At 36.5% G+C, this 25,617-nt stretch overlaps 1 protein-coding gene and 1 pseudogene across 1 annotated transcript; one reads left to right on the top strand and one right to left on the bottom strand.

Moving 5' to 3' along the window:
- Positions 1 to 1,323: 1,323 nt before the first annotated feature.
- Positions 1,324 to 4,523, bottom strand: LOC11425558 (putative F-box/FBD/LRR-repeat protein At3g56780; annotated as a pseudogene).
- A 5,417-nt stretch (positions 4,524 to 9,940) lies between these two features.
- LOC25491608 (F-box/FBD/LRR-repeat protein At4g26340) lies at positions 9,941 to 24,484 on the top strand. Its single transcript, XM_024780411.2, has 5 exons — positions 9,941 to 10,091; positions 10,175 to 10,448; positions 23,352 to 23,805; positions 23,936 to 24,088; positions 24,272 to 24,484. Exons 1-5 carry the CDS (start codon positions 9,941 to 9,943, stop codon positions 24,482 to 24,484), a joined length of 1,245 nt encoding a protein of 414 aa, XP_024636179.2.
- Positions 24,485 to 25,617: the final 1,133 nt, after the last annotated feature.

Raw genomic sequence — 25,617 nt, 5'->3', positions numbered from 1 at the left:
ATTTGATAGAGATTATGGGATTGAGAAGACTTGCAAACATGAACTAGGAGCTAGAGCTTATGTTTTTGTTTGTTGCTGTTGAGTTTTGTTTTTATCTCTTTGATCATCAGTGGTTGTTGGTGTTGTGATCAGCCATGACTTGGAGAAGAAGAAGAAGAAATAAACGTTTGTCTAAGATTTTTAAGGGTTAAAATGTAAATTAATTTTAAAATCTCTCACCTTTCCATGTGAATCAAATATATATTTGATTAAAATATCTTTCTTTTCCACTCTCCATTAAAACCCCTCCTTTCCGTTGAAATAAAAGAGCTGAGGAGTTAAAAGTATTAGGTTCAAATCCTACTTTGAGCTAAGGAATTAAAAGAGTTGAAGAGTTAAAGGTCTAGGGTTTAAACATGATATTTCAGGAATTTGTGAATGAAAGATGAATAAAAACTTCCAAGGTTGTTATTAGAACACTATTTCCGAGCGATTGTCAACTATACAGCTCTATCTAAGAGGTTTACGGTGGAGCGATAATTTAACTTTAGCGCGGCGTATGTTCAAAATTCTCAACTTGTTCGAGACACTGTGTGATCTGACTCATGAATTTGAATCATTTTTTCTTGATTCCTTAGTGAACGGAAGTAATAAAAATCAAAGATTAGTTTCGGTGAAATAAGTAGAGACATTTTCATGGAATTCGAGAATATGATCTTTCGTACACCAGATGCAGAGTTAGATTGTTGAGCTGATGGTGGCGTTCATCCAATGACATGTGAGGCCACCGGCTACATTGTTATGGTTTATCCGTCAAGACAAAATCTGGAGTTCAATTTACAAGAATTCCGCTCGGTTGTTGATGGAGCAGGAACTTCTTCATTCTATTCACAGATGGAGCTTATAATGGAGCAGTTTAAGAGAAAATTGGATGTTAAGTCATAGATTTATGAAGATCCTGCTTTGCACTATTCTTCATGATGAATTATATATGTCACATTGAGTTGTTCCTTGCATATGAAAACTTCATTCCTATGTTTCAGAACGTTGTTTTTGGTAAAAACTTCGATGTGTATCTCGTGTATGGAAACTTTTTCTGAATTTAGGTGTGCTTGACATTGAATTAGATATTTAACATACCAAATGAGAGAAACTGTTAAACACACTGTCATAACTCATAATGGGAAAAACAAAGCTTTGTTCCTAGTTTCAACCAAAATGATCAAGCAATATAAATTCCTATTTATAGCTACTTGTCATGCACTCACAATAAAGTAAGATTATGAAATAAATTTAAAAGAAAGTAGGTGTAAACTTTCTCAGTCACACATTGACTTTCTCGCAAAGGAATGCGGGGACCTTTCATTAGACTTGAATTAGGATCTCCTAATTCATTTCCAGTTTCAATCCTACTATATAGTTGTTTTGAAAAATTGCTCAATCTGTCCTCATAAAATAGAGTTAAAACCAACAGCGGAAAAAAGCTACGTCCAACATGAACTACGAGAAAATAATCTAAAGATCTTTTTGGTGGTGAAAATAATCTTAACATCTATAATATTGGTCATAATCTTCATAAATTTCCGTGATATTAACTCTAGGCATTGGAGTAGTGTTTTGAAGCAAGTGTTCCACTACTTTGATTATATCATCTTCAGGTACACTTACTGATTGACGGAAATACTTCACCACTGTCAATGACTCCAATCTAGCAAAGTGTGGAGGTTGCACTTTCTTCGAAATAAGATTTGCAAGGTGTTCCTGCACAATTAGAGTGAATATGAGACATTTTCAAATGGATATCCTGCATGAATATAGAGATGTTATGAACATTAAAAAAAATATAAACGAGGAAACAAAAAAATATATATAAATGAGTGAACAATCATTCTAGTCACTGAATGTGTGAGGCGGTGTCACGATAATATCTAAATGTATGGAAACTTCAATAACGTCCATGAGTGACTAATTTGTTGGTGATTTCATAGATCAAACAACTAACCAGTTTAATTAACATAAAACACTTTTCAGGACCAAGTTGATTAGCAAATGACAGATTCATAAATGTTTTTGTAATACATTCAAAGACTACGCTGACATCGTCTAACATATTTAAGGACCCAGATGATTGTTTAAATCAAAATAAAGAAGTGAAAGTATACTAAAGTGACTTACATAGTCTATTGCTTGAATGACAGAGTAACCAATTTTCAAAATCTTTACGTTGGCAAGCACTTGAAGCCAACTTAAGAAGACTGAAGCATCCTTAAATATGGAGCATCGTTCAATACTTTCAAAGAAGCCATCAATATTTACTTGTTGAAGAAAAGAAAGATTGCTTGTGGAGGATAAGAGTTTCTTAAAAATAGGAATTTTCCAGATAGTAAAAGAACTAAGATTTGGAGTAGAAAGCGAAAATTCATCAGCTGATGATATGTGAAATATAGTCAAACTGGACAGTGTCTGATTAGATATGCAGAGGACTTGTGCATCCTCAATCAAATCACAAAACCTGAGCACCAAAGTATTCAACGCATGAAGGTTTGAAAAGGGATCAACATAGTGATCGTGAGTTGCAACAAAGTTGACGTATTCAAGATGTAAAGTTCTTAATACAGGCAAATGAAAAGATTTCGGAAGGACAGATTTTACAGCCGCTTTACCCCTACGATAAGAAAGCTCAAGAAATGTCAAAGAGTGAGAGGTTAAGATTAAAGGTAGTAACTCAGGTTTGGGAGTCAAGCTTTGATTTATCTTAATATTCAAGTGCTGAAGATTGTGAAAAAGAGCATATTGTACGAGTGTATGTAGGTCTTCTTCACCTTCCAGAAACTGAGTATCAACAGTCAGATTACGCAGGGAACATGATTGATCTCTACTAGACAGAACCCAAGACTGAAAGTTCTTAAAACTACTTTCATCCCACGACGGAATATATGCGAGAGTAGTGAGACGTTTGCAAAGATCCTTCCATCGTTTAGACAAGATGCAAGTCCGAACAGCGTCTCGTGCTTCAAGAAAACTCATTATGTGGAGGAGTATGCAGTCAGGTAACTCACCAATCCTATTTCTTCTATTTTCCTCTGTTTCTTCAGTTCCCTACAAAGTTTCTCATTGGATAAATAATTAATTAAACATTTATAGCATAAGCACTACGAATATAAGTATTGTATAACAAAGGATAAAATAAATTTATAGTATTTTCATACATATTTTGGTTTTTTTTTCATAAAATATCAGAGTTTTTATGGAAATAAGTTATAAAAAACTAAGTTTTTCCCCTTCAACTTCAAATAAGTTAATCCAAACAGAAACCATATCAATTTACAAAATCATTCTTGAGTGTATATATTTTATTTGTATCTGGAAATTGCTCTTTAAGCTCAAAAATTACTCTCTCGCACCTCAAAACTACCTTAATATCCCCAATTACAGCTCATTTCCGACCTCCACTTAACTGCAGTTCAACTCCTCTGACCACTATGAAGTTTTAAATCAAACTATTGTTTTACATCTCTTCCACCATGAAGTTGATGGAATTAATGAGAAACACAATACAAGGGAAACATAGTAGCATATATCAAAAATGTTAGAGGAACCTCAAAGCATTTTAATCTGGCATATCATGTTCAATTATATAAGCTGTTTTGAAGAATTCACTAGTCTTTTTATGAAAATATAAAAACTTCATTTATTCTGAAATTCTATTTGAAAGTCTATGTTGGATGATGGCCTTTTACAAAGACAACAGACCCGGGAATTCAAGGCATCGAATAGGCAAAGACGTCAATTTATGATTACAGTATATTTAATAAACTTGAAGACTGCATAAATCAATTAAACCATATTAGAAATCTCTTCTTTTTACTTAGCATCCACTCACCTGATACACATTGTTAACTGCAGTCTTTGAGAAAATCATATAATTCAGTGTAATTATATGTCTCAGTGTCAGACACGACACTTGTCCGACACAGGACATGCCTAATCCAAAGAGTACCCGTTGGGACATGAGTGAAGTGCAGTTAGGGGTATTACGGTATAGTATTCGATTATTGTTATTATAAATTTATTAAAAATAAACGAAGAACTCACCCTAAGCTTTTGAGGGATTGGGGGAACCCAATTGTCAATGATCCAATTACGATGAATCCTAAGCTTTTCCTTTGAAAACACTTTCGTAGGAGTGCCAGTTACAGTCACCCTAAACTTTCCATACCCTAAATCTTCCTTTATGTGGCCCTTCCACCATCCTTGTTTCCAGAACACATCCACATCATCGCCGATCTTTAATTCAAAATCACTCACCGGCGATGGCACTGGTCGGATCTGGTGAATTCCGACAACAGTTTGTTCCAGTTCCAAATCATTGTAATCAACCAAGAATTCGTTGGAGGAGACGCGGCTTATGATGGTGCCGTTGAACCATGGGGTGTATATGCCGCCATCGATGTTGTTAACTTCCACCGCGCAGCCTGGGTCGAATTTGAATCTCACCATTACTCGGTTCACGTTGTGTGTCTATTCAGTTCACCACTCTTGTCTATTTCATATCAGGTGCGGTTATGGTGCATAATGCTTTTCATTTCTGCATTTATGCACTTATGCACTGTAACCGCAGCCATTCATATCTACAGACGCAAAATATTTATTGTAAGACTGACTACTTTATGATTAAACTCTTTATTTGACATTTATCATGAGAGTGTAATTACCCTCTAAACAAAGAGACGGTAATCGTAACTAACCCTTACCATTTTTATATGGAAAACAAAACAAAATCGTTTCCATCGTTTCCTTTCTCTTGCTCTTAAACCTAATCACTCATGCTTATGAAAACAGTACTTTCCTATTTTTATGATGCAATCTTTTCCATAATAACAAAGTGTCCTTTTTTTTTTTTTTTATGCAATCCTTTCCTACATTTCCCTCTGATGCAAATCCTTTCTTTTTCCATTCTATTTCCTAATCATTTGTTCTTCTCCCACTATCTGTTCAATTCTCTTCCTTCCCATTCTATGACACACTCCATCATGATGAAGAAATATCTCATTTTCTAGGTTTTCTTCTGACACTGATTTATATCTCTCTTTTTTTTTTCTTTTTTTTTTTTTTTTTTGGTACAAAATTTATATCTCTATTTTCTAGGTTTTGAGATAAAGAATTTAGGCATTTTTCATGAGTAATGGATTCTAAATAATTTTTGGGTTAATAGTGCTTTTCACTCCTGTAATATATGTTATTTTTGGTTTTCGCCCCTATAAAATTTTCGGTTTGATTTGCACCCTCGTAAAATTTTTATTTTCCGGAAAACACCCTTAATAGGCCATTAAAAAACCAAAATTTCTTGAAAAAAAATTCTGAAAATGGCCTATTAGGAGTGTTTTCCGGAAAATAAAAATTTTACGAGGGTGCAAATCAAACCGAAAATTTTATAGGGGCGAAAACCGGAAATAACATATATTACAGGGGTGAAAAACACTATTAACCCATAATTTTTTGAGCTCATTTGAATCGATATGTTCTGTTTCTCACTGCCATACCTTTTTTAAATTGTGATGCACAAATCCTTTTTTTTTTTTTTTTTTTCATGTTTGTTCTAATTCAAACAATTTTGTTGTCTCTCTTATTGTTTTTTAGAAATGTGATAGGTGAGTGAATTGATATACTGATAGGTTGCTCAATATCTCCAAAAAGTGATGCTCATATAGAGGATGGAAGCCTTTGATTTTGGTATTATCCCATTTTAAAAATATATTAATTGGCTTAAATGCAAAATTTTCCATTTTTTTTCCTTTCAATGTTGCTAAAGAATATATTTTATTTGACGGGGACTACAATGCAAACCATTAACCTAAATAATATATTTTATTTATTTGATGGGTACTACAATATTAACCTAACACAATGATGTTGAGTTTGTTTATGCTATGCAGGATATTTAGCTCACTATTGAAATTTGATTGTTGTGTCACTTATGGCTTGCTTTGTATCAAGTTACTTTTTTTTTGTGTAGTAGGATTTCCACAAGACATAGTCATGTAGATTAAATCATTTGCTTATTTTTTTTTCTTCTAATCTTCTCTTTAGTTTATATATTCACTTTTGTTTTCAGTTTTTCTAAGTTGATTTTGTTATACTCCTATAAACCATACTCATTTGATCCACTTTATTTTGCAGAATGGTTTGTAAGCATTAGGAATTTTCTTATCTTTACAATTAGAGGACACTCAATTATATTGGTTTGCTTACTGACCAATTAATATCCTGGCTCTTATGTCTATTTTCTTATAGTTTAATAGTAGTTTAATGAAAAAGATGTCTTCTTATTTATGTCTTCTTATCTATGTCTTCTTATATATTCTTATTTATGTATTCTAATTTATGTTATGATATGGTGGTTCATTAATTATATGTTTGAGCAAAATGTATATCAATTTCTTGACCACATTCAATTTATTGTGTTATGGGAATGAAGTTGCAGGAAAAGTCGAATTGCTTATGAAGCTCAAATTGGATTGTTCTCTTGAGAACCACTTGAACTAACTCAACTATAGAATGATATTGTTGTTGGTGATGGTTTCAAAATGAACATGGGGTGGTCAATCTTTTATTTTGCATAATTGAATTTTGGTTTTGCATTGCATGATGTTTTAAGCATGCATAATTGAAGGATCAGACTGTTCCTTCAATTAAGTTCGGTTGCTTTTGAGATCGAAACTGTTGAACATTAGTTCGGTTGCAAAATTGTTGAACATTTGCAAGGACCATTGAAAAGATTTGCTATTTTAAATTGGGAGTTCTGACAATATTTTAGTTTCTTTTGTGCAGGTTTGATTTGTGGTCTGTGAGGATCGATTAAAGAAAAATACGAGTGGATTGCTTTTTTGCACATCAATTTTTCCTTTCTTCACCTGTGTTACACTTTATTTGTTTTCTTTTATTTATCTAAAATTTTCAATTGTTCTTTTTTCTTTCCATGTGGCTAATGTGAAGTAGCTATTTCTGTTTTTCTTTTCCTCCATGTGTATGATCTTTGTTATTTACCTTTCCTTGCTGTTGTCTGCTTTCTGGTTGTGAAATGATTTTTTTTTCTTTTTTTTTTTTTTTTAATTTTGATAATGATGTTGCTGCTAATTATATGAGAGCAATGCAACTAAGGGACGCTATGTGTTTAATAAAAACCCTTCCACTGATGAACTTTTGGCAGTTTCAAATATTAAAATATCACTTACAACATTTTCTGACAATGCTGTGAGTTATCTTTATTTGGCCTTTTGTGATATTGTATGTTTATGGTGTCATATTCTCCTTAATAATGTATGTTTTAGTCCTCACTATCTTCATGTTATATGGTTTGGGTGCAGGGTTCCCTTTATCCTGGGTTGGTGCCGTTCGTTGTCGTTGTTCCGGCCATCGCTCTCCTTTATTGCTCTCTGTGTGCCATAGCTTTTGCGGTTATCATTTGAAGCTGTTTTGTGGCTGTGTTTGTAACTTCGAGAGTTTTTTTTGTTGTTATTATTTTCCTGTTATTTATGGTATTGTGTTGTCTTGAACACAACTATTATATATATGATGTGGTGCTGCTGTTCTGTATTGACATCCAGATTACATTTTGTGCATTGGTTCTATGTTATCTCAATAACTCTTAGTTGTTAAAAAAAAAACCTTTGTGGCCATTAATTGTTTTCCATGCAAATACTAATAACATGCTTCATTTGATTCTTTTGGTAGAGAAGAATAAGGGTAAATCATTAACACAGATGCATTCTCCATTGAAAATCTTAGTTGAATTTAAGATGTTGCATGGCCTCTTCCTTATAACTTATGTTAATCATAAGTTTATTTTCTTTCTTGTGTTCATATTTTTTATGACATTATTATAATTTATGTCCTGTGCGAATCAATCAATTATGAAAGTGAATTACCATTAGCTTAGAGAATAAACTTTAGTTAATCCTGAAGGTTCAGGATGCTTATATGCAATATACAAGTCGATTAACATAAGTATAACTTGGCAACAACTAATTCATGATAACAGGCAACAACCACTCTAGATGTGGAAGACATAAGAACTGTTAGTCCTTGGTTAAAAAGTTTGAGATACATTGAATGAATTTTAGCAAAATTTCCCCATTACTATCAAAAGAAAAATCTGTGGAAGAAATTGAGAAATAATATCCAAAGTTAAAAGTATAATAAGAAAAGAAATGAAAATATGATGATTCATTAAATACTAAAGAAATGCTTGGAGGATAAAATGCACTCCAAAGACCGAAAGAATGTGTTACATGTTCAATGAGGATAAGTAATAAAGTATATCATGCAACAAAAAAAAAAATTAATAAATAAAGTATATCATTTGTAAATAACAAAAAACTATCAACATTGATATTCCAAGATCAGTTTCCGTTAATTGTTTCATTTGCAATGACTAAATAGTGACTGATATTATTGATAACTATTATGGTTTATATGTATGTGTGGAACAGGAGGTCAGTACCCACATAACACAAACCCTAACATTTATTTGAATAAAACTAATAGAAATGACTAAATGTAGTAACAATGAGAAAGTTAGAGGATCGAAATAAATCAATTTTTAGTTAGAGGACCAATCTGATACCAACTAAATAGTTAGAGGACCAAAAAGGTAATTAAGCCATAGTTTTTATTAGTTTACATGTAAATTAGTTAGATTAATATATTAAAAGAGAGAAGAATAAACTACTGTTCTAAATCCATAACATAAGATACGTGAAAAAACTGTTTTTTCCTATATTTATGGCATAAGATTTGAAAAAATTTGTGAGAAAGATTTGAAAGAATTATTATAGTGTGTATCCTTATTTATTAATTTTGTTAGGTCTGCAGCAATTTAACCTAATTTTTTTCTGCTCGTTTGTTTTATTAGGTTTGCAATTATTTAACTTAACAAATTTCATCTAAAAAAATGCATTGCACCATTTTCATTCTTATTCTCTTGCCTTTTTGTTTAAGGAAATATTTTCTACACTTATTTGATGTTGCACGTTTGTTCTACAAACTATGAGCATATCAATGATCACGTTTGATGCCTTCTATTTTATACTTTTTATTTTTATTTTTTTTGGCAATTTTTTGATATTTTCTACACTTATTTGATGCTGCTCATTTGTTCTAGAAACTATGAACATATCAATGATCACGTTTGATGTCTTCTATTTTATACTTTTTTTTGGCAATTTTTTGTATACTTTCTTTTTTAAGGAAATATTTTGTACACTTATTTAATACTAAAAAAATGAATCGCACCAATTTCATTTCTATCCTCTTGCCTTTTTTTTTTTACAATATTTTATACAGAAAAATTCATCGCACTAATTTCATGCCTTTTTTTTTTTACAATATTTTGTACACTTTTCTATTTGGAACCAATTTCATGCCTTTATTTCATTCCTATGTTGTTGCTTTTTTTTTTTTTGACAATATATTCTACACTTTTTTAATTAATATGTTTACAAACAGAATACCCTAATTTCCATGCAAACTCGGCTACCCTAATTTCCATGTAAACTTGGTTATATATACCAAGCCCTAAACGTGTTTCTCTCAACAAAAAATAACCCCTAAACTGTGTAAAAATTTCAGACACAACACAAAAATCATATATTTTGACATTTAGAACTTTGCAAATGGAAAGACGTAACCTTACTACTCATTTTACTCATTTTTTTAACAGTTACCAATACCAATTATATATTGCATTTTATTATTCGTATGTCAATCCTTTTTGCAATAAACCCGAGCGGAGCACGGGTCAAAAATCTAGTATATATTATTTAAAGAGAGGAGGATCTATTAACAAATTAGGATTTCTCTCTCCCTCTCGTTTGTATTCTGTGGTTTCATCCAAACTTCTTAGCCTTTCTGCCATCATTCTGAATATATTGTGAAGTCAAAAACAAAATTGATCACTACAATGGCAAGTGCCCAAACAACAATGGCAGAGTCAAATTCAAAACGACGAAAAGCATCGGAAGAGAAAGATGACAGGATTAGTAGTTTACCAGAGGATGTCCTCAACCACATCCTGTCATACCTCCCGACCAAAACTATTGTTTCCACTGGCCGTCTTTCTCGCCGATGGCAACACCTTTGGAAACATCTCCATGTGCTAGATTTCTATGAATCTACCATTCTGCTAACCGTATAGAAAGACTCGCAAGTTTCGTTGTTTTGGTGAACAACGTGCTCCTACGTAATCCCAGCGGCATTCGGAAGATGCGTCTTAACTGTGCTCACTCCATTATCAACGACAACAATTTACGTGCCCGTTCAGTTGACAGTTGGGTTCGTGTCGTCATTGGGCCTCACCTCGAGGAACTCGACCTCGATCTCCTTCCCGACCTCGATGATGATGACCTCGATGGACCCAACTTCAAGCTTCCTCTGAGCCTCTTCACTTGCCCTAACCTCGTTTCACTCAGGCATGTGCTTCCATTTTTTACTGCTAGTTTTTTCTTTTTTAAACGACAAATGTTTTTTTGGGAAAGTTAAATCTTTGGTTCCTCATCGCTCCAATCTTTTTTTTTTCTTTCTGGATTTTTTGAATCACTAACACATAACACTTACACCTGTATGTCACACCGATTGTATGAGACGATAAAATAGGGTTAGGGACGAACAGATAAAATATGAAAAAAGATAATCGTTGATGTTGTGAATCCCCGGACCTCCAAGACCGGATCGAACCACACCAATACAAAGAATAATGATGTGTGGAGCGACGGAGAGTGGTAACCACCAAACAAAGTTTATTGTGCAAGCAAAAAACAACAAAACACCACCTAGATCTAATCTAGGAACCAAGTGTGAAACACAAAGCAACAATCACAAGATACAATGGAGAGGGAAGAAGAAAACAATAAACACAAAGAGATTGTTCACCCAGTTCGGTCCAAACTTGACCTACTCTGGAGGAGAGATTGTACTCTCCAATCCACTATCAAATGAGTTCTTACAAAAGGGATACAAAAGGTTACAAGAAATTAGCTTGACATGTTCACTATGAACAAACCCTAATTTCTACCCTTTTCCCAATCTCACCAAGACACTCAATGATTCTCTCTACAAGGTGTTTCCCATGTTTTCAACCCAAGAGATACTCTAATCAAAGAACCCTAAACCCTAGAGCTTCCCCTTTGATTTCCCAAGTCTCTCTCTTCCAACCCTCTCTCTTCAAATCTGCACAAGAACACTTTATACTAGCCTTCCTCTGTTGAAATCGTGTCACGATTTCCCAAATCGTGTCACGATCTGCGTACCACCCAAGAAACGACCAGTCCTTATCACGGATACTTAACGAGCAAGTTTCTGGATTGTGTCACGATTTTCCCAAATCGTGCTACGATTTGCACCCCTGCAACCCTAGCTCACGGCATCCGAAATCGTGTCACGATACCAAAATCGTGTCACGATTTCCCTGTTCTTCCAGACCACAAATTTGAAGACAATCTCAACATTTCTCCACCTTGACTTCTAATTTGGTGATGATGCCACTTTAACCATCAACCACCCCTTTCTTTTCCCTTGCATCCAACTCTACACCAAGTTGCTCCACAAGTCTTCACCAAGCCATCTTCAACTACGGAACGTCTCCCGCCTCCTTGAAGATCACCTTGCATCCGATCACCTTTGGTCTTTTAGGTAATCACACAAGCCACCCCATACATTCTTCAAACCCCGGAATACCATCCGTCCTCATGAAGAATTCATATGCTCACAACTAGAGCATACACTCCCAAAGCCTCCATAGTCGTACCATTCCCGGAGTCACCAACTCCACCTCAAGTTGAGCTTTCGCTACCTCAACTTCCAAATGAGTACTTCCACTATGCTTCCGCCTTGCCACTCCACCTCAAAGGTTGATCATGAGTATTATTCACACCGCCTCTCCAGACTGATCATGAGTATTCTCACCACCGCCTCTCCAGGCTGACGTTGAGTGTTTAACGTCTCTCCAGACGAACCACACCGTCTACAATGAATCAACTCCAAGGTGAGAACCCTCACCTTCACCTTCCTCCCAACAACTCACCATCAAAGCACCCGCATCTCCATACTCCTCGGACACAACTTGCGCGGAGCTATCATCTTCCTCCGGACAATCCCTCTTGAAGTGTCCCAACTTGTGACACTTAAAGCACTTATACTTATCCTTGTTTCCGCTCTTTGAGCTTCCCCGGCTGCCTCTACCACCACCATTCCCCTTTGAAACACTAAGGCCTTCACTGTTTTCATCCGCTCTCAAGTCCTTGGACTTGGTCAACTCCTTGGTTCTTAAAGCCGCTTGAACTTCTTCCAAGGTGACAGTGCCTTCTTTGCCATAGAGCATGGTATCCTTAAAGGATTCAAATGATCTCGGTAGAGCACACAACAAGAGTATAGCCTTGTCTTCGTCCTCAAGTTGCACCTCAATGTTCTCCAAATCGTCGAGGATCTTGTTGAACTCCGCCAATTGCTCCATCACGGTCTTTGACTCCACCATCTTGAATGAGTAGAGTTGTTGCTTGAGGAATTGTCTATGAGCCAACGACTTGGTCATATACAACGATTCCAACTTAGACCATATCGATGCCGCGGTTGGTTCCTTCGCGACATCCCTCAAAATTTATCCCCGAGGCACAAGACAATGGCGCTCCTCGCCTTGTCCACCATCTCGGTCTTCTCCTCTTGTGACATGGTGACCGGTAAACCACATTCACCCTTCAAAGCTTTCTCACACTTTTGTTGAATCAACACCGCTTGCATCTTCACCTTCCATAACCCGAAATCGTTAAGCCCGGTGAACTTCTCAATATCCCACTTTGAACCCATGGTACACACTAAACCAAATCACACCGTTGCCCCACGGTGGGCGCCAATTGTTGTGAATCCCCGGACCTCAAAGACCGGATCGAACCACACCAATACAAAGAATAATGATGTGTGGAGCGACGGAGAGTGGTAACCACCAAACGAAGTTTATTGTGCAAGCAAGAAACAACAAAACACCACCTAGATCTAATCTAGGAACCAAGTGTGAAACACAAAGCAACAATCACAAGATACAATGGAGAGGGAAGAAGAAAACAATAAACACAAAGAGATTGTTCACCCAGTTCGGTCCAAACTTGACCTACTCTGGAGGAGAGATTGTACTCTCCAATCCACTATCAAATGAGTTCTTACAAAAGGGATACAAAAGGTTACAAGAAATTAGCTTGACATGTTCACTATGAACAAACCCTAATTTCTACCCTTTTCCCAATCTCACCAAGACACTCAATGATTCTCTCTACAAGGTGTTTCCCATGTTTTCAACCCAAGAGATACTCTAATCAAAGAACCATAAACCCTAGAGCTTCCCCTTTGATTTCCCAGGTCTCTCTCTTCCAACCCTCTCTCTTCAAATCTGCACAAGAACACTTTATACTAGCCTTCCTCTGTTGAAATCGTGTCACGATTTCCCAAATCGTGTCACGATCTGCGTACCACCCAAGAAAAGACCAGTCCTTATCACGGATACTTAACGAGCAAGTTTCTGGATCGTGTCACGATTTTCCCAAATCGTGCCACGATTTGCACCCCTGCAACCCTAGCTCACGGCATCCGAAATCGTGTCACGATACCAAAATCGTGTCACGATTTCCCTGTTCTTCCAGACCACAAATTTGAAGACAATCTCAACAGTTGAAATGTTTGATTGATTGCAAATGAGACTGTAGATCAAGTTTAAATGCACCCCTCAAAGCTATGACATAAAGTAAAACTATTATTCAAGATAATCTTATAAATTATGAACAATATTTTTTACAATATTTTGAGTTTGATTAAATTTATAGGTATAGATGTTTGAGAAGAATTTCCTCTACTCATGTGTAACGCCCACTTTCGTTTAATCGTTTATTTAATCGAGTTTAGGTGATTATATTATATTTATATAATATATGTATGATTTTGATATGTTTTGATGATTTGTGGTGATTTTGGTGATTTGATCGATGACGTGTTAAGTTATGAGTATTGAAGGATTTGATTATGATATGGGAATTATTTTATTGTTAAATAAAATAAAGATTTGAAAATAATATAAAATATTTAGTTGAGGGCTGTTTTGATATTTTAGATAGTCTTGGGGGAGAAAGTGAGATAAGATAAGTAATTAGAAAAAGATATAAATAGGAGAAGACCTAATATTTTAGAAACTCATTGTACGTGAAAACTTTTGGAAAAGGGAGAAAAAGCTTAGAAGGGAGAAGAGCATAGAGAGAGCTGCGATTTCTTCATAACCAGGTAAGGGTGAGACTAGTAATTCAATAGCATTGATTGTTGTAATTCTGATGATTAGTTGACCAAGTTAGGATTGATTTAGAGAAGTTTTGGAATTAGGTCAAAGCCCTAAAAATTGATGATCAAACGGTAAAACTTGTTTAGATTGATGTAAGAACCGTCCTATAACCTTAGAACATGTTTAGGATGAATTCTGGAATCAAAATTAGGCTTTGAACCATGTTGTGTGAGGGATTTTTGAGAAAAACCCTAGTCTGCCCGTGCTTCTGTTCATCGCTCGCCACGGCGAGTGATGATCCTCGCCTCGCGAGTGATGAACTTCATCGCTCGCCACGCGAGCCCCTTTCCTTCGCCTCGCGAGTTGTTTGGTTCAACTCGCCATGGCGAGCAACCTTCCTCGCCTCGCGAGCTTAGGCAGAGTGCATGTCATATTTCGTGTTTCGACCTTTTTAGTTGAATCTTGTATGCCTTTGAGTACCTGAACTTACCTAGTATTGATTAGGAATGAATGTAGGATCAGAGGGAACCCAGAACAAGCTTAGTTTGTGAGTTGAGTGGTGCTCGCCATGGCGAGTAAGTACTCTCGCCTCGCGAGTACAACCAGGATGAACTTGATTATGTGTTTGTGCGATCTGTGTCGCACTTTTTGGTCCAGAGTGAACCCCTAATTGGTAATGAAACCTTATGATAACGTTTAATGCAGTCTGTAAAGCTATTGAGTTAAGTTGATATTATTTGAGCATGATTAAGGTATTATGCAATATGTAAGATATAATTGAAATGATTATGATTCTAGTAAATTGTTGTTGATATATTGATATCTCCTTGCTGTTATGCGACTTGACTATGCTGCTGCTGTTATTTAACTGAGTATGCAATGTTTATATATGAATATAATGAAAATGATGACGTTTTGCATCAAGTTATTGAATGCACATGATTACGATGATTATGATGTTTTGTTCATATGTGTCCATGCATAGCATATCATTGAGCTTAGTCCTCACCACGAAAATTAGGAGCTTTGTCCTCCGCACGTTTTATAGGAGCTTTGTCCTCCGCACGATTAAAGTATATTAATACTTATGATGACGATTGGTACCACATGCATATAGGGAGTCTAGGAGCATTGTCACATTGTCATGATTAAGATGCCTTGTTGATAATGAATGGATATGTGATTATGTGATAAGTGTTATTTGATTATGTTATGTTGTTTATAATGATTGGTTATATGATTACGTGATAACTGTTTAGCATTTATGCAAAGTTAATAATGGAATGATTGATGTTAATTTATGATTCGCAATTACATTGATTAATGTTATTTTATTATGAAATCTCACCCCTTCTGCTTGAAAATGTTGCCCTTCGTATGGGTAACTTGCAGGTGATCGTGCTTAGTGTGCAGTTGCTTCGTGAGTTGGCCTTGCCTTCACTGTGTCGTCTAGGTCGCTCTGATACGTAACGGGATGGGGTTATATGCTATAACATGCTTCATTCTCTTACGTGGATAATATGTTATTTTTATTATGTTATGGAATATGAACTATTTTGATGGGGCCTACGTGCCAAACTGATTTATGATTTTGAATTAAATATTCCGCTGCTATGTTAAAGATATTGTGAAGGTTAAATTATTATTTAACTGTTTTTGGATTACGTTTCTATGTGATATCCCGTTTATGGTTTTTACTCTGATAATTGTTTAAGAAATTTGTATATTGGGAAACGGGGGGTGTTACAATTGGTATCAGAGCAGGTCGATCCGTCCGGTCAATTAGAGAGTCGTGTCGAGTCTTAGTAATATTTATATTACTATCTTATGTTGTTGTTGCTACTTTTGTAGAATATCAGAAATGGCTGGAAGGAACGATGCTGCGTTAGCTGCTGCTCTACAAGCTGTTGCCCAAGCTGTGGGACAACAACCTAACGTGAATGCTGGTGCAAATGCTGAAGCTAGGATGTTGGAGACGTTCATGAAGAAGAACCCTCCGACTTTCAAAGGACGTTATGACCCTGATGGAGCCCAGACGTGGCTTAAGGAGATTGAGAGGATTTTCCGAGTTATGCAGTGCACTGAAGATCAGAAGGTGCGGTTTGGTACTCATCAGCTGGCCGATGAAGCTGATGACTGGTGGGTTGCTATTCTGCCTACCCTCGAGCAGGAAGGAGCTGTCGTGACTTGGGCTGTGTTCAGGAGAGAGTTCCTGAGAAGATACTTTCCGGAAGATGTTCGCGGGAAGAAAGAGATCGAATTCCTTGAGCTGAAGCAAGGAAATATGTCCGTGACAGAGTATGCTGCCAAGTTCGTGGAGCTGTCTAAGTTCTATCCGCACTATACTGCAGAGAATGCTGAGTTCTCGAGATGCATCAAGTTCGAGAACGGTTTGAGGCCCGACATCAAGAGGGCGATTGGATACCAGCAGCTGAGAGTTTTTCAGGATTTGGTTAACAGCTGCAGGATCTATGAGGAGGATACCAAGGCTCACTACAAGGTAGTGAATGAAAGGAAGGGCAAGGGACAGCAGAGTCGTCCTAAGCCGTACAGTGCCCCCGCTGACAAGGGTAAACAGAAGATGGTCGATGTTAGGCGACCTAAGAAGAAGGATGCTGCAGAGATTGTGTGCTTCAATTGTGGTGAGAAAGGCCACAAGAGCAACGCCTGTCCTGAGGAAATCAAGAAGTGTGTCCGGTGTGGTAAGAAGGGTCATGTTGTAGCTGATTGCAACCGTACAGACATTGTTTGCTTTAATTGCAATGGAGAGGGTCACATTAGTTCACAGTGTACCCAGCCTAAGAGGGCGCCGACTACTGGTAGGGTCTTTGCTTTGACTGGGACTCAGACAGAGAATGAGGATCGTTTGATCAGAGGTACTTGCTATATTAATAATACTCCTTTAGTTGCTATTATTGATACTGGTGCTACGCATTGTTTTATTGCTTTCGATTGTGTTTCTGCTTTGGGTCTTGATTTGTCTGATATGAATGGAGAGATGGTTGTCGAAACTCCAGCTAAGGGTTCGGTGACTACTTCTCTCGTATGTTTGAAATGTCCTTTGTCTATGTTTGGTCGTGATTTTGAAATGGATTTAGTTTGTCTACCTTTGAGTGGTATGGATGTGATTTTGGGAATGAACTGGTTAGAGTACAACCACGTTCTTATTAATTGTTTTAGCAAGTCAGTGCATTTCTCTTCCGTCGAAGAGGAAAGTGGTGCAGAGTTTTTATCTACTAAGCAGCTGAAGCAACTGGAACGCGACGGTATCTTGATGTTTTCGTTAATGGCTACTTTATCTATTGAGAATCAAGCAGTGATTGATAGGTTACCGGTGGTGTGTGAATTTCCTGAAGTTTTTCCAGATGAGATTCCTGATGTGCCTCCAGAGAGAGAAGTTGAGTTTTCTATTGATCTTGTTCCTGGAACGAAGCCGGTCTCGATGGCACCTTATCGTATGTCTGCTTCTGAGTTATCTGAGTTGAAGAAACAGTTAGAAGACTTGCTTGAGAAGAAGTTTGTTAGACCAAGTGTTTCACCTTGGGGAGCGCCGGTTTTGCTAGTAAAGAAGAAAGATGGTAGTATGCGGTTGTGTATTGATTATCGGCAGTTGAACAAGGTAACTATCAAGAATAGGTATCCACTTCCGAGAATTGATGATTTGATGGATCAGCTAGTGGGTGCACGAGTTTTCAGCAAGATTGATTTGAGGTCAGGTTATCACCAGATTAAAGTAAAAGACGAAGATATGCAGAAGACGGCTTTCAGAACGCGTTATGGTCACTATGAATATAAAGTTATGCCTTTCGGTGTGACCAATGCACCTGGAGTGTTTATGGAGTATATGAATCGCATCTTCCATGCATTTTTGGATCGGTTCGTAGTTGTGTTTATCGACGATATTTTAATTTACTCCAAGACTGAAGAAGAACATGCTGAGCATCTGAAGATTGTCTTACAAGTGTTGAAAGAGAAGAAACTTTATGCTAAATTGTCTAAGTGTGAATTCTGGTTGAATGAGGTGAGTTTCCTTGGCCATGTTATTTCCGGAGATGGTATTGCTGTGGATCCGTCTAAAGTCGAAGCGGTATCACAGTGGGAGACTCCAAAGTCCGTTGCTGAGATTAGAAGTTTCTTGGGTTTAGCTGGTTACTATAGAAGGTTTATTGAAGGGTTTTCTAAGTTAGCTCTTCCGCTTACACAGTTGACTTGTAAAGGTAAAACTTTTGTGTGGGACGTCCAATGTGAGAAAAGTTTCGGTGAATTGAAGAAGCGTTTGACAACTGCTCCAGTGTTAATTTTGCCGAAGTCAGATGAACCTTTTGTGGTTTATTGTGATGCGTCCAAGTTGGGTTTAGGAGGTGTACTTATGCAAGAAGGTAAAGTGGTAGCTTATGCTTCAAGACAGTTGAGAGTTCATGAGAAGAATTATCCTACGCATGATCTCGAGTTGGCGGCTGTAGTCTTTGTATTGAAGATCTGGAGACATTATTTGTATGGTTCGAGGTTTGAGGTGTTTAGTGATCACAAGAGTTTGAAGTATTTGTTCGATCAGAAGGAATTGAATATGAGACAGCGAAGATGGCTCGAATTGTTGAAGGATTATGACTTTGGTTTGAATTATCATCCAGGTAAAGCTAATGTTGTTGCAGATGCCTTGAGTAGGAAGACATTGCATATGTCCGCCATGATGGTCAGAGAGTTCGAATTGCTTGAACAGTTTAGAGATATGAGTTTGGTTTGCGAATGGTCACCTCAGAGTGTGAAACTGGGTATGCTGAAGATTGATAGTGAATTTCTGAGAGGTATCAAGGAAGCACAGAAAGTTGATGTAAAGTTTGTGGACTTGTTGATTGCTAGAGATCAGACTGAAGACAGTGATTTTAAAATCGATGATCAAGGTGTGTTGAGATTCCGAGGAAGAATTTGTATCCCAGACAATGAAGAGATTAAGAAGATGATTCTTGAAGAGAGTCATAGAAGTAGCTTGAGTATTCATCCGGGAGCTACGAAGATGTATCATGATTTAAAGAAGATTTTCTGGTGGTCTGGTTTGAAACGAGATGTGGCACAGTTTGTGTATTCCTGTTTAGTTTGTCAGAAGTCGAAAGTTGAGCATCAGAAACCTGCTGGAATGATGGTACCTTTAGACGTGCCAGAATGGAAATGGGATAGTATATCGATGGATTTTGTGACGAGTTTGCCAAATACTCCTAGAGGGAACGACGCAATTTGGGTTATTGTTGATAGGTTGACGAAGTCAGCTCATTTTCTACCTATTAATATTAGTTTCCCTGTTGCCCAGTTGGCAGAGATTTACATCAAGGAGATTGTGAAGTTGCATGGTGTTCCTTCGAGCATTGTATCAGATAGAGATCCAAGATTTACTTCTAGATTTTGGAAAAGTTTGCAAGAGGCCTTGGGTTCGAAGTTGAGATTGAGTTCGGCGTATCATCCACAGACAGATGGTCAGTCGGAGAGGACAATTCAGTCGCTAGAGGATTTGTTGAGAATTTGTGTTCTTGAGCAAGGAGGAACTTGGGATAGTCATCTTCCGTTGATCGAGTTCACATATAATAATAGTTATCATTCTAGTATTGGAATGGCGCCGTTCGAAGCTTTGTATGGTCGGAGATGCAGAACTCCGTTGTGTTGGTTTGAATCAGGAGAAAGAGTGGTCTTAGGACCAGAGATTGTTCAGCAAACTACTGAGAAAGTTCAGATGATCCAAGAGAAAATGAAGGCGTCGCAGAGTCGACAAAAGAGTTATCATGATAAGCGTAGAAAAGATCTTGAATTTCAGGAAGGAGACCACGTGTTTTTGAGAGTCACTCCTATGACTGGTGTAGGACGTGCTTTGAAGTCAAAGAAGTTGACCCCGAAGTTCATTGGTCCGTATCAGATATTGGAAAGAGTTGGAACGGTGGCTTACCGAGTGGGTTTACCGCCGCATCTTTCGAATTTGCACAACGTTTTCCATGTGTCGCAACTTCGAAAGTATGTTCCGGATCCATCTCATGTAATCCAAAGCGACGATGTGCAAGTTAGAGACAACCTTACGGTAGAGACTTTACCGGTAAGGATTGATGATCGTAAAGTGAAGACGTTGAGAGGCAAGGAGATACCTCTCGTGAGAGTCGTTTGGTCGGGAGCGACTGGTGAAAGCTTGACGTGGGAGCTTGAGAGTAAGATGCTGGAGTCTTATCCAGAGTTGTTTGCTTGAGGTAAATTTTCGAGGACGAAAATCTTTTAAGTGGGGGAGAGTTGTAACGCCCACTTTCGTTTAATCGTTTATTTAATCGAGTTTAGGTGATTATATTATATTTATATAATATATGTATGATTTTGATATGTTTTGATGATTTGTGGTGATTTTGGTGATTTGATCGATGACGTGTTAAGTTATGAGTATTGAAGGATTTGATTATGATATGGGAATTATTTTATTGTTAAATAAAATAAAGATTTGAAAATAATATAAAATATTTAGTTGAGGGCTGTTTTGATATTTTAGATAGTCTTGGGGAGAAAGTGAGATAAGATAAGTAATTAGAAAAAGATATAAATAGGAGAAGACCTAATATTTTAGAAACTCATTGTACGTGAAAACTTTTGGAAAAGGGAGAAAAAGCTTAGAAGGGAGAAGAGCATAGAGAGAGCTGCGATTTCTTCATAACCAGGTAAGGGTGAGACTAGTAATTCAATAGCATTGATTGTTGTAATTCTGATGATTAGTTGACCAAGTTAGGATTGATTTAGAGAAGTTTTGGAATTAGGTCAAAGCCCTAAAAATTGATGATCAAACGGTAAAACTTGTTTAGATTGATGTAAGAACCGTCCTATAACCTTAGAACATGTTTAGGATGAATTCTGGAATCAAAATTAGGCTTTGAACCATGTTGTGTGAGGGATTTTTGAGAAAAACCCTAGTCTGCCCGTGCTTCTGTTCATCGCTCGCCACGGCGAGTGATGAACTTCATCGCTCGCCACGCGAGCCCCTTTCCTTCGCCTCGCGAGTTGTTTGGTTCAACTCGCCATGGCGAGCAACCTTCCTCGCCTCGCGAGCTTAGGCAGAGTGCATGTCATATTTCGTGTTTCGACCTTTTTAGTTGAATCTTGTATGCCTTTGAGTACCTGAACTTACCTAGTATTGATTAGGAATGAATGTAGGATCAGAGGGAACCCAGAACAAGCTTAGTTTGTGAGTTGAGTGGTGCTCGCCATGGCGAGTAAGTACTCTCGCCTCGCGAGTACAACCAGGATGAACTTGATTATGTGTTTGTGCGATCTGTGTCGCACTTTTTGGTCCAGAGTGAACCCCTAATTGGTAATGAAACCTTATGATAACGTTTAATGCAGTCTGTAAAGCTATTGAGTTAAGTTGATATTATTTGAGCATGATTAAGGTATTATGCAATATGTAAGATATAATTGAAATGATTATGATTCTAGTAAATTGTTGTTGATATATTGATATCTCCTTGCTGTTATGCGACTTGACTATGCTGCTGCTGTTATTTAACTGAGTATGCAATGTTTATATATGAATATAATGAAAATGATGACGTTTTGCATCAAGTTATTGAATGCACATGATTACGATGATTATGATGTTTTGTTCATATGTGTCCATGCATAGCATATCATTGAGCTTAGTCCTCACCACGAAAATTAGGAGCTTTGTCCTCCGCACGTTTTATAGGAGCTTTGTCCTCCGCACGATTAAAGTATATTAATACTTATGATGACGATTGGTACCACATGCATATAAGGAGTCTAGGAGCATTGTCACATTGTCATGATTAAGATGCCTTGTTGATAATGAATGGATATGTGATTATGTGATAAGTGTTATTTGATTATGTTATGTTGTTTATAATGATTGGTTATATGATTACGTGATAACTGTTTAGCATTTATGCAAAGTTAATAATGGAATGATTGATGTTAATTTATGATTCGCAATTACATTGATTAATGTTATTTTATTATGAAATCTCACCCCTTCTGCTTGAAAATGTTGCCCTTCGTATGGGTAACTTGCAGGTGATCGTGCTTAGTGTGCAGTTGCTTCGTGAGTTGGCCTTGCCTTCACTGTGTCGTCTAGGTCGCTCTGATACGTAACGGGATGGGGTTATATGCTATAACATGCTTCATTCTCTTACGTGGATAATATGTTATTTTTATTATGTTATGGAATATGAACTATTTTGATGGGGCCTACGTGCCAAACTGATTTATGATTTTGAATTAAATATTCCGCTGCTATGTTAAAGATATTGTGAAGGTTAAATTATTATTTAACTGTTTTTGGATTACGTTTCTATGTGATATCCCGTTTATGGTTTTTACTCTGATAATTGTTTAAGAAATTTGTATATTGGGAAAACGGGGTGTTACATCATGCATCCTGGTTGGTAATTATAGGCTTCTGTTCTTTGTCATGACAAACAATAGGAATACTCAAAGTTAGTGCAAATTTCAGAATAAGTAGTTCGTAAAAGATGTCTTGCAGGGAATCCACTAAAAAAAACTTCAGGTATTGAAGAAATACTAATCATCTTTTAAAACATTGTCCCTAGCAACAAAATCTAAATTAAAATTATTTAATCTATTGCATAAACCTTGGCTATACATAGAATCTAATACCTGATTAACGGCTAGAGAATCTAAAGTAGAAATTATGTAAACTTCTACACACCAAGGGTCTTGAAGGAGACAAATGAGGGCATCAAAAGTCTTTTGGAAGTAGAATATGCTAATCATCTTTAAAACATTGTCCCCAACAAAGAATTGTAGAGAGAAGAAGATATAAGTAATTGAATGTAATCAATAAGTCACGTATTGTCGAACACCAATGTCTCGGTGTCCAATATGCCATCAATTGACATACTAAATTAAATCACTTTTTTGGGATTTTCAAATCTATGAAACATTTTTGGTATAACCAATATGTTCATGTCGTGTTGTTGTTTGGTACCATAGTGTATATACATTAAATCTTATGTATCAGTGCTAAATAGTTATGAATGTGATATAAAATAATTCGTTTGTTCCACAGTCTTTGCAATGCAATTCATCTAAACATACAAAGCTTTACGACAATAAGTTTACCATCACTGAAGATACTGCTAATTGACATCTTCGGTTATGTGGAAGTGCCTATGGTGAATGCACTTCTATGTGGCTGCCCAAACATCGAAGTTCTAGATCTTAAATTTTTAACCAATAGCTTGGACAATGTTTGCCTTCCACCTACCTTGAAAAGGCTGAAAATTGGAATAGAGAGTAAGGAGGTCGGGCCTTCGCTTGAAATAAACGCGCCAGATCTTGAGTACATAAACATTTACCAATACAGTTTCAGCGATGTTTTAAACATGAAAAACTTGCACAATGTTATAGAAGCAAGTCTCGATCTCATGCCTTTCTCGTATGATTTCGTCGTCCCATTACTCAAGCTCCTCAACAATCTCTCCAGGGCAAAACATCTAGTTTTGAGTGATTCAACAACCAAGGTTAAGTTTTATTTTAGTTATTTGATGTTTACTTCATAATTTATATGGTGTAAGTTAGTAATCATGATTTATATCTATATAGATATATATGGTTTTGTACTAATTAATACTTGACAATGCGGACGAACAGTGGCTGCTTGGTGAACCCCGTGATCTACTTTTTCAAGAATTTTGCAATTTGCTTCATTTAGATCTCACTCTTCCCTGGTTTAGCTCCAATTCTCTCCTCAGCTTGCTTCACAAATGTCCTATTCTTCGAGTTCTTAAAATTCGAAACAAGGAGGTTTGTTTAATCAAAGCTTAATTTGATCTACATAACTTTGATGCAAAATTAATCAATTCTAATGAAATATTGATTACATAAATTAGAAGTAGCATCTTATTGAACAGTACACCACTTAATATATAACATGATTAATTCATTAATGAATATTGCATCTTATTCAAGTCCTTTTCTTGCCTGCAGAAACAGTCACCAATTTTAGGATGGGCTCCACAGCCAACTGCTCCTAATTGTCTCGTATCCCACCTTACCTTTATTGAATTTAAAGGATTTCGAGGTTTTTCAGATGAGATATCATTTGTTGAGGATGTTTTGCAAAAAGGACTTGTTTTAAAGACAGTGATTATTGCTGATATTACCGTAGACCAAGGGAAGAAGTATGACATTCTAAAATGACTATCGAATGTGCCAAGAGCATCAGTAATGTGTCGACTTGCATTTGACTGAGTAGTATCAGTAAATGGTGTGAACTCTCGATCTTGATCCATTCTCTTTGTCATAGTATGCCGAATCAAATCTTGCTTAACACTCAAAGCTTCTAAAGTTTCTTCGAACTCGTTAGATGTTATGCAAAAGGTGCAAGATTTGTAATTATTCATGCCACTTGTTGCAAATTAACTTCGTGATTTCTACTGTGATATTATTGTCATTGCATGTAAATCTTTGTTTTCTTGGGACATTAACTAGTGTTCACTTTGATGGATCATAATCACCTTTGTTGATGAAGTACTTTCTTTTCTATTATTAGCTGATTACAAACCTTGTTTCATGAATTTGATCTTCTATACAATCTAAGGTAAGAAGAAAATAGTCTTGTGGTATTTACATATTAAAGTAAATTTTTTTATGTTTGTGGATCAATTACGAGTTTCTTTCCTTGTACATAATTACGGAAGAAATTAGTGTGTTCAATCATAATTTGAACATTTATGTTATGTATTTCATTAGGGAAATTAGAACAAATTACATGGATCAATTATTTGTTCATGTCTTACGAGGCACACTGCAACTGCAAGTACATAGGAAGAAAATTTTGTTTTACACAAAACAGAAGTTTACATTTGTTTGAATTTAAAAGAAAATGTTCCCTCTTGAAATACTCAGAAGAACCATGTTTCCTCAGATGAAAAAAGAGAAGAAGAGAGCGACTGAGTGAGAAGAAGTGAGAGGTGTTGTGTGTGCGCTATGTGTTTCCAATCGCAAAAGGAAAAAAAAAGGTAATAATCTGGTGCCTAGCAACCAAGCCTTATGGTTGTCCGCCCCTGCATCGCCGTTGTGATAACCCGTTGTACTCACATTGATATCATCGTGGTTGGCCAATCCACACCATCGCTGGTTTCGTGTGATGCTCCGATGATATTCCTTTGTTCTTCATCTACTTTTGTTATCTCTCGTTTCTAGCCATTCCTCACAGAATCCCTACTTCATCTAGAATGGTTTATCCCTTTTTACATTATGGATTGTTACAGATTTTGTAATGTCAATTAACACCACAGTTTTTTGAGGAAACACCACACTTGTCACTGTCC

The sequence above is a fragment of the Medicago truncatula genome, chromosome 4, assembly GCF_003473485.1.
Source record: "Medicago truncatula cultivar Jemalong A17 chromosome 4, MtrunA17r5.0-ANR, whole genome shotgun sequence".
NCBI lineage: Eukaryota > Viridiplantae > Streptophyta > Magnoliopsida > Fabales > Fabaceae > Medicago > Medicago truncatula.
Note: the sequence above shows the minus strand (reverse complement) of the source record. Positions and strands in the feature narration are given on the sequence as shown.

Excerpts from the sequence above, each read along its gene's own strand:
- LOC25491608 (XM_024780411.2), top strand. The coding sequence starts at position 9,941 with ATGGCAAGTGCCCAAACAACAATGGCAGAGTCAAATTCAAAACGACGA. Across the intron at positions 10,449-23,351 it reads CCTAACCTCGTTTCACTCAG|TCTTTGCAATGCAATTCATC; the intron begins GCATGTGCTTCC and ends TTTGTTCCACAG. Across the intron at positions 24,089-24,271 it reads TTAAAATTCGAAACAAGGAG|AAACAGTCACCAATTTTAGG; the intron begins GTTTGTTTAATC and ends TCTTGCCTGCAG.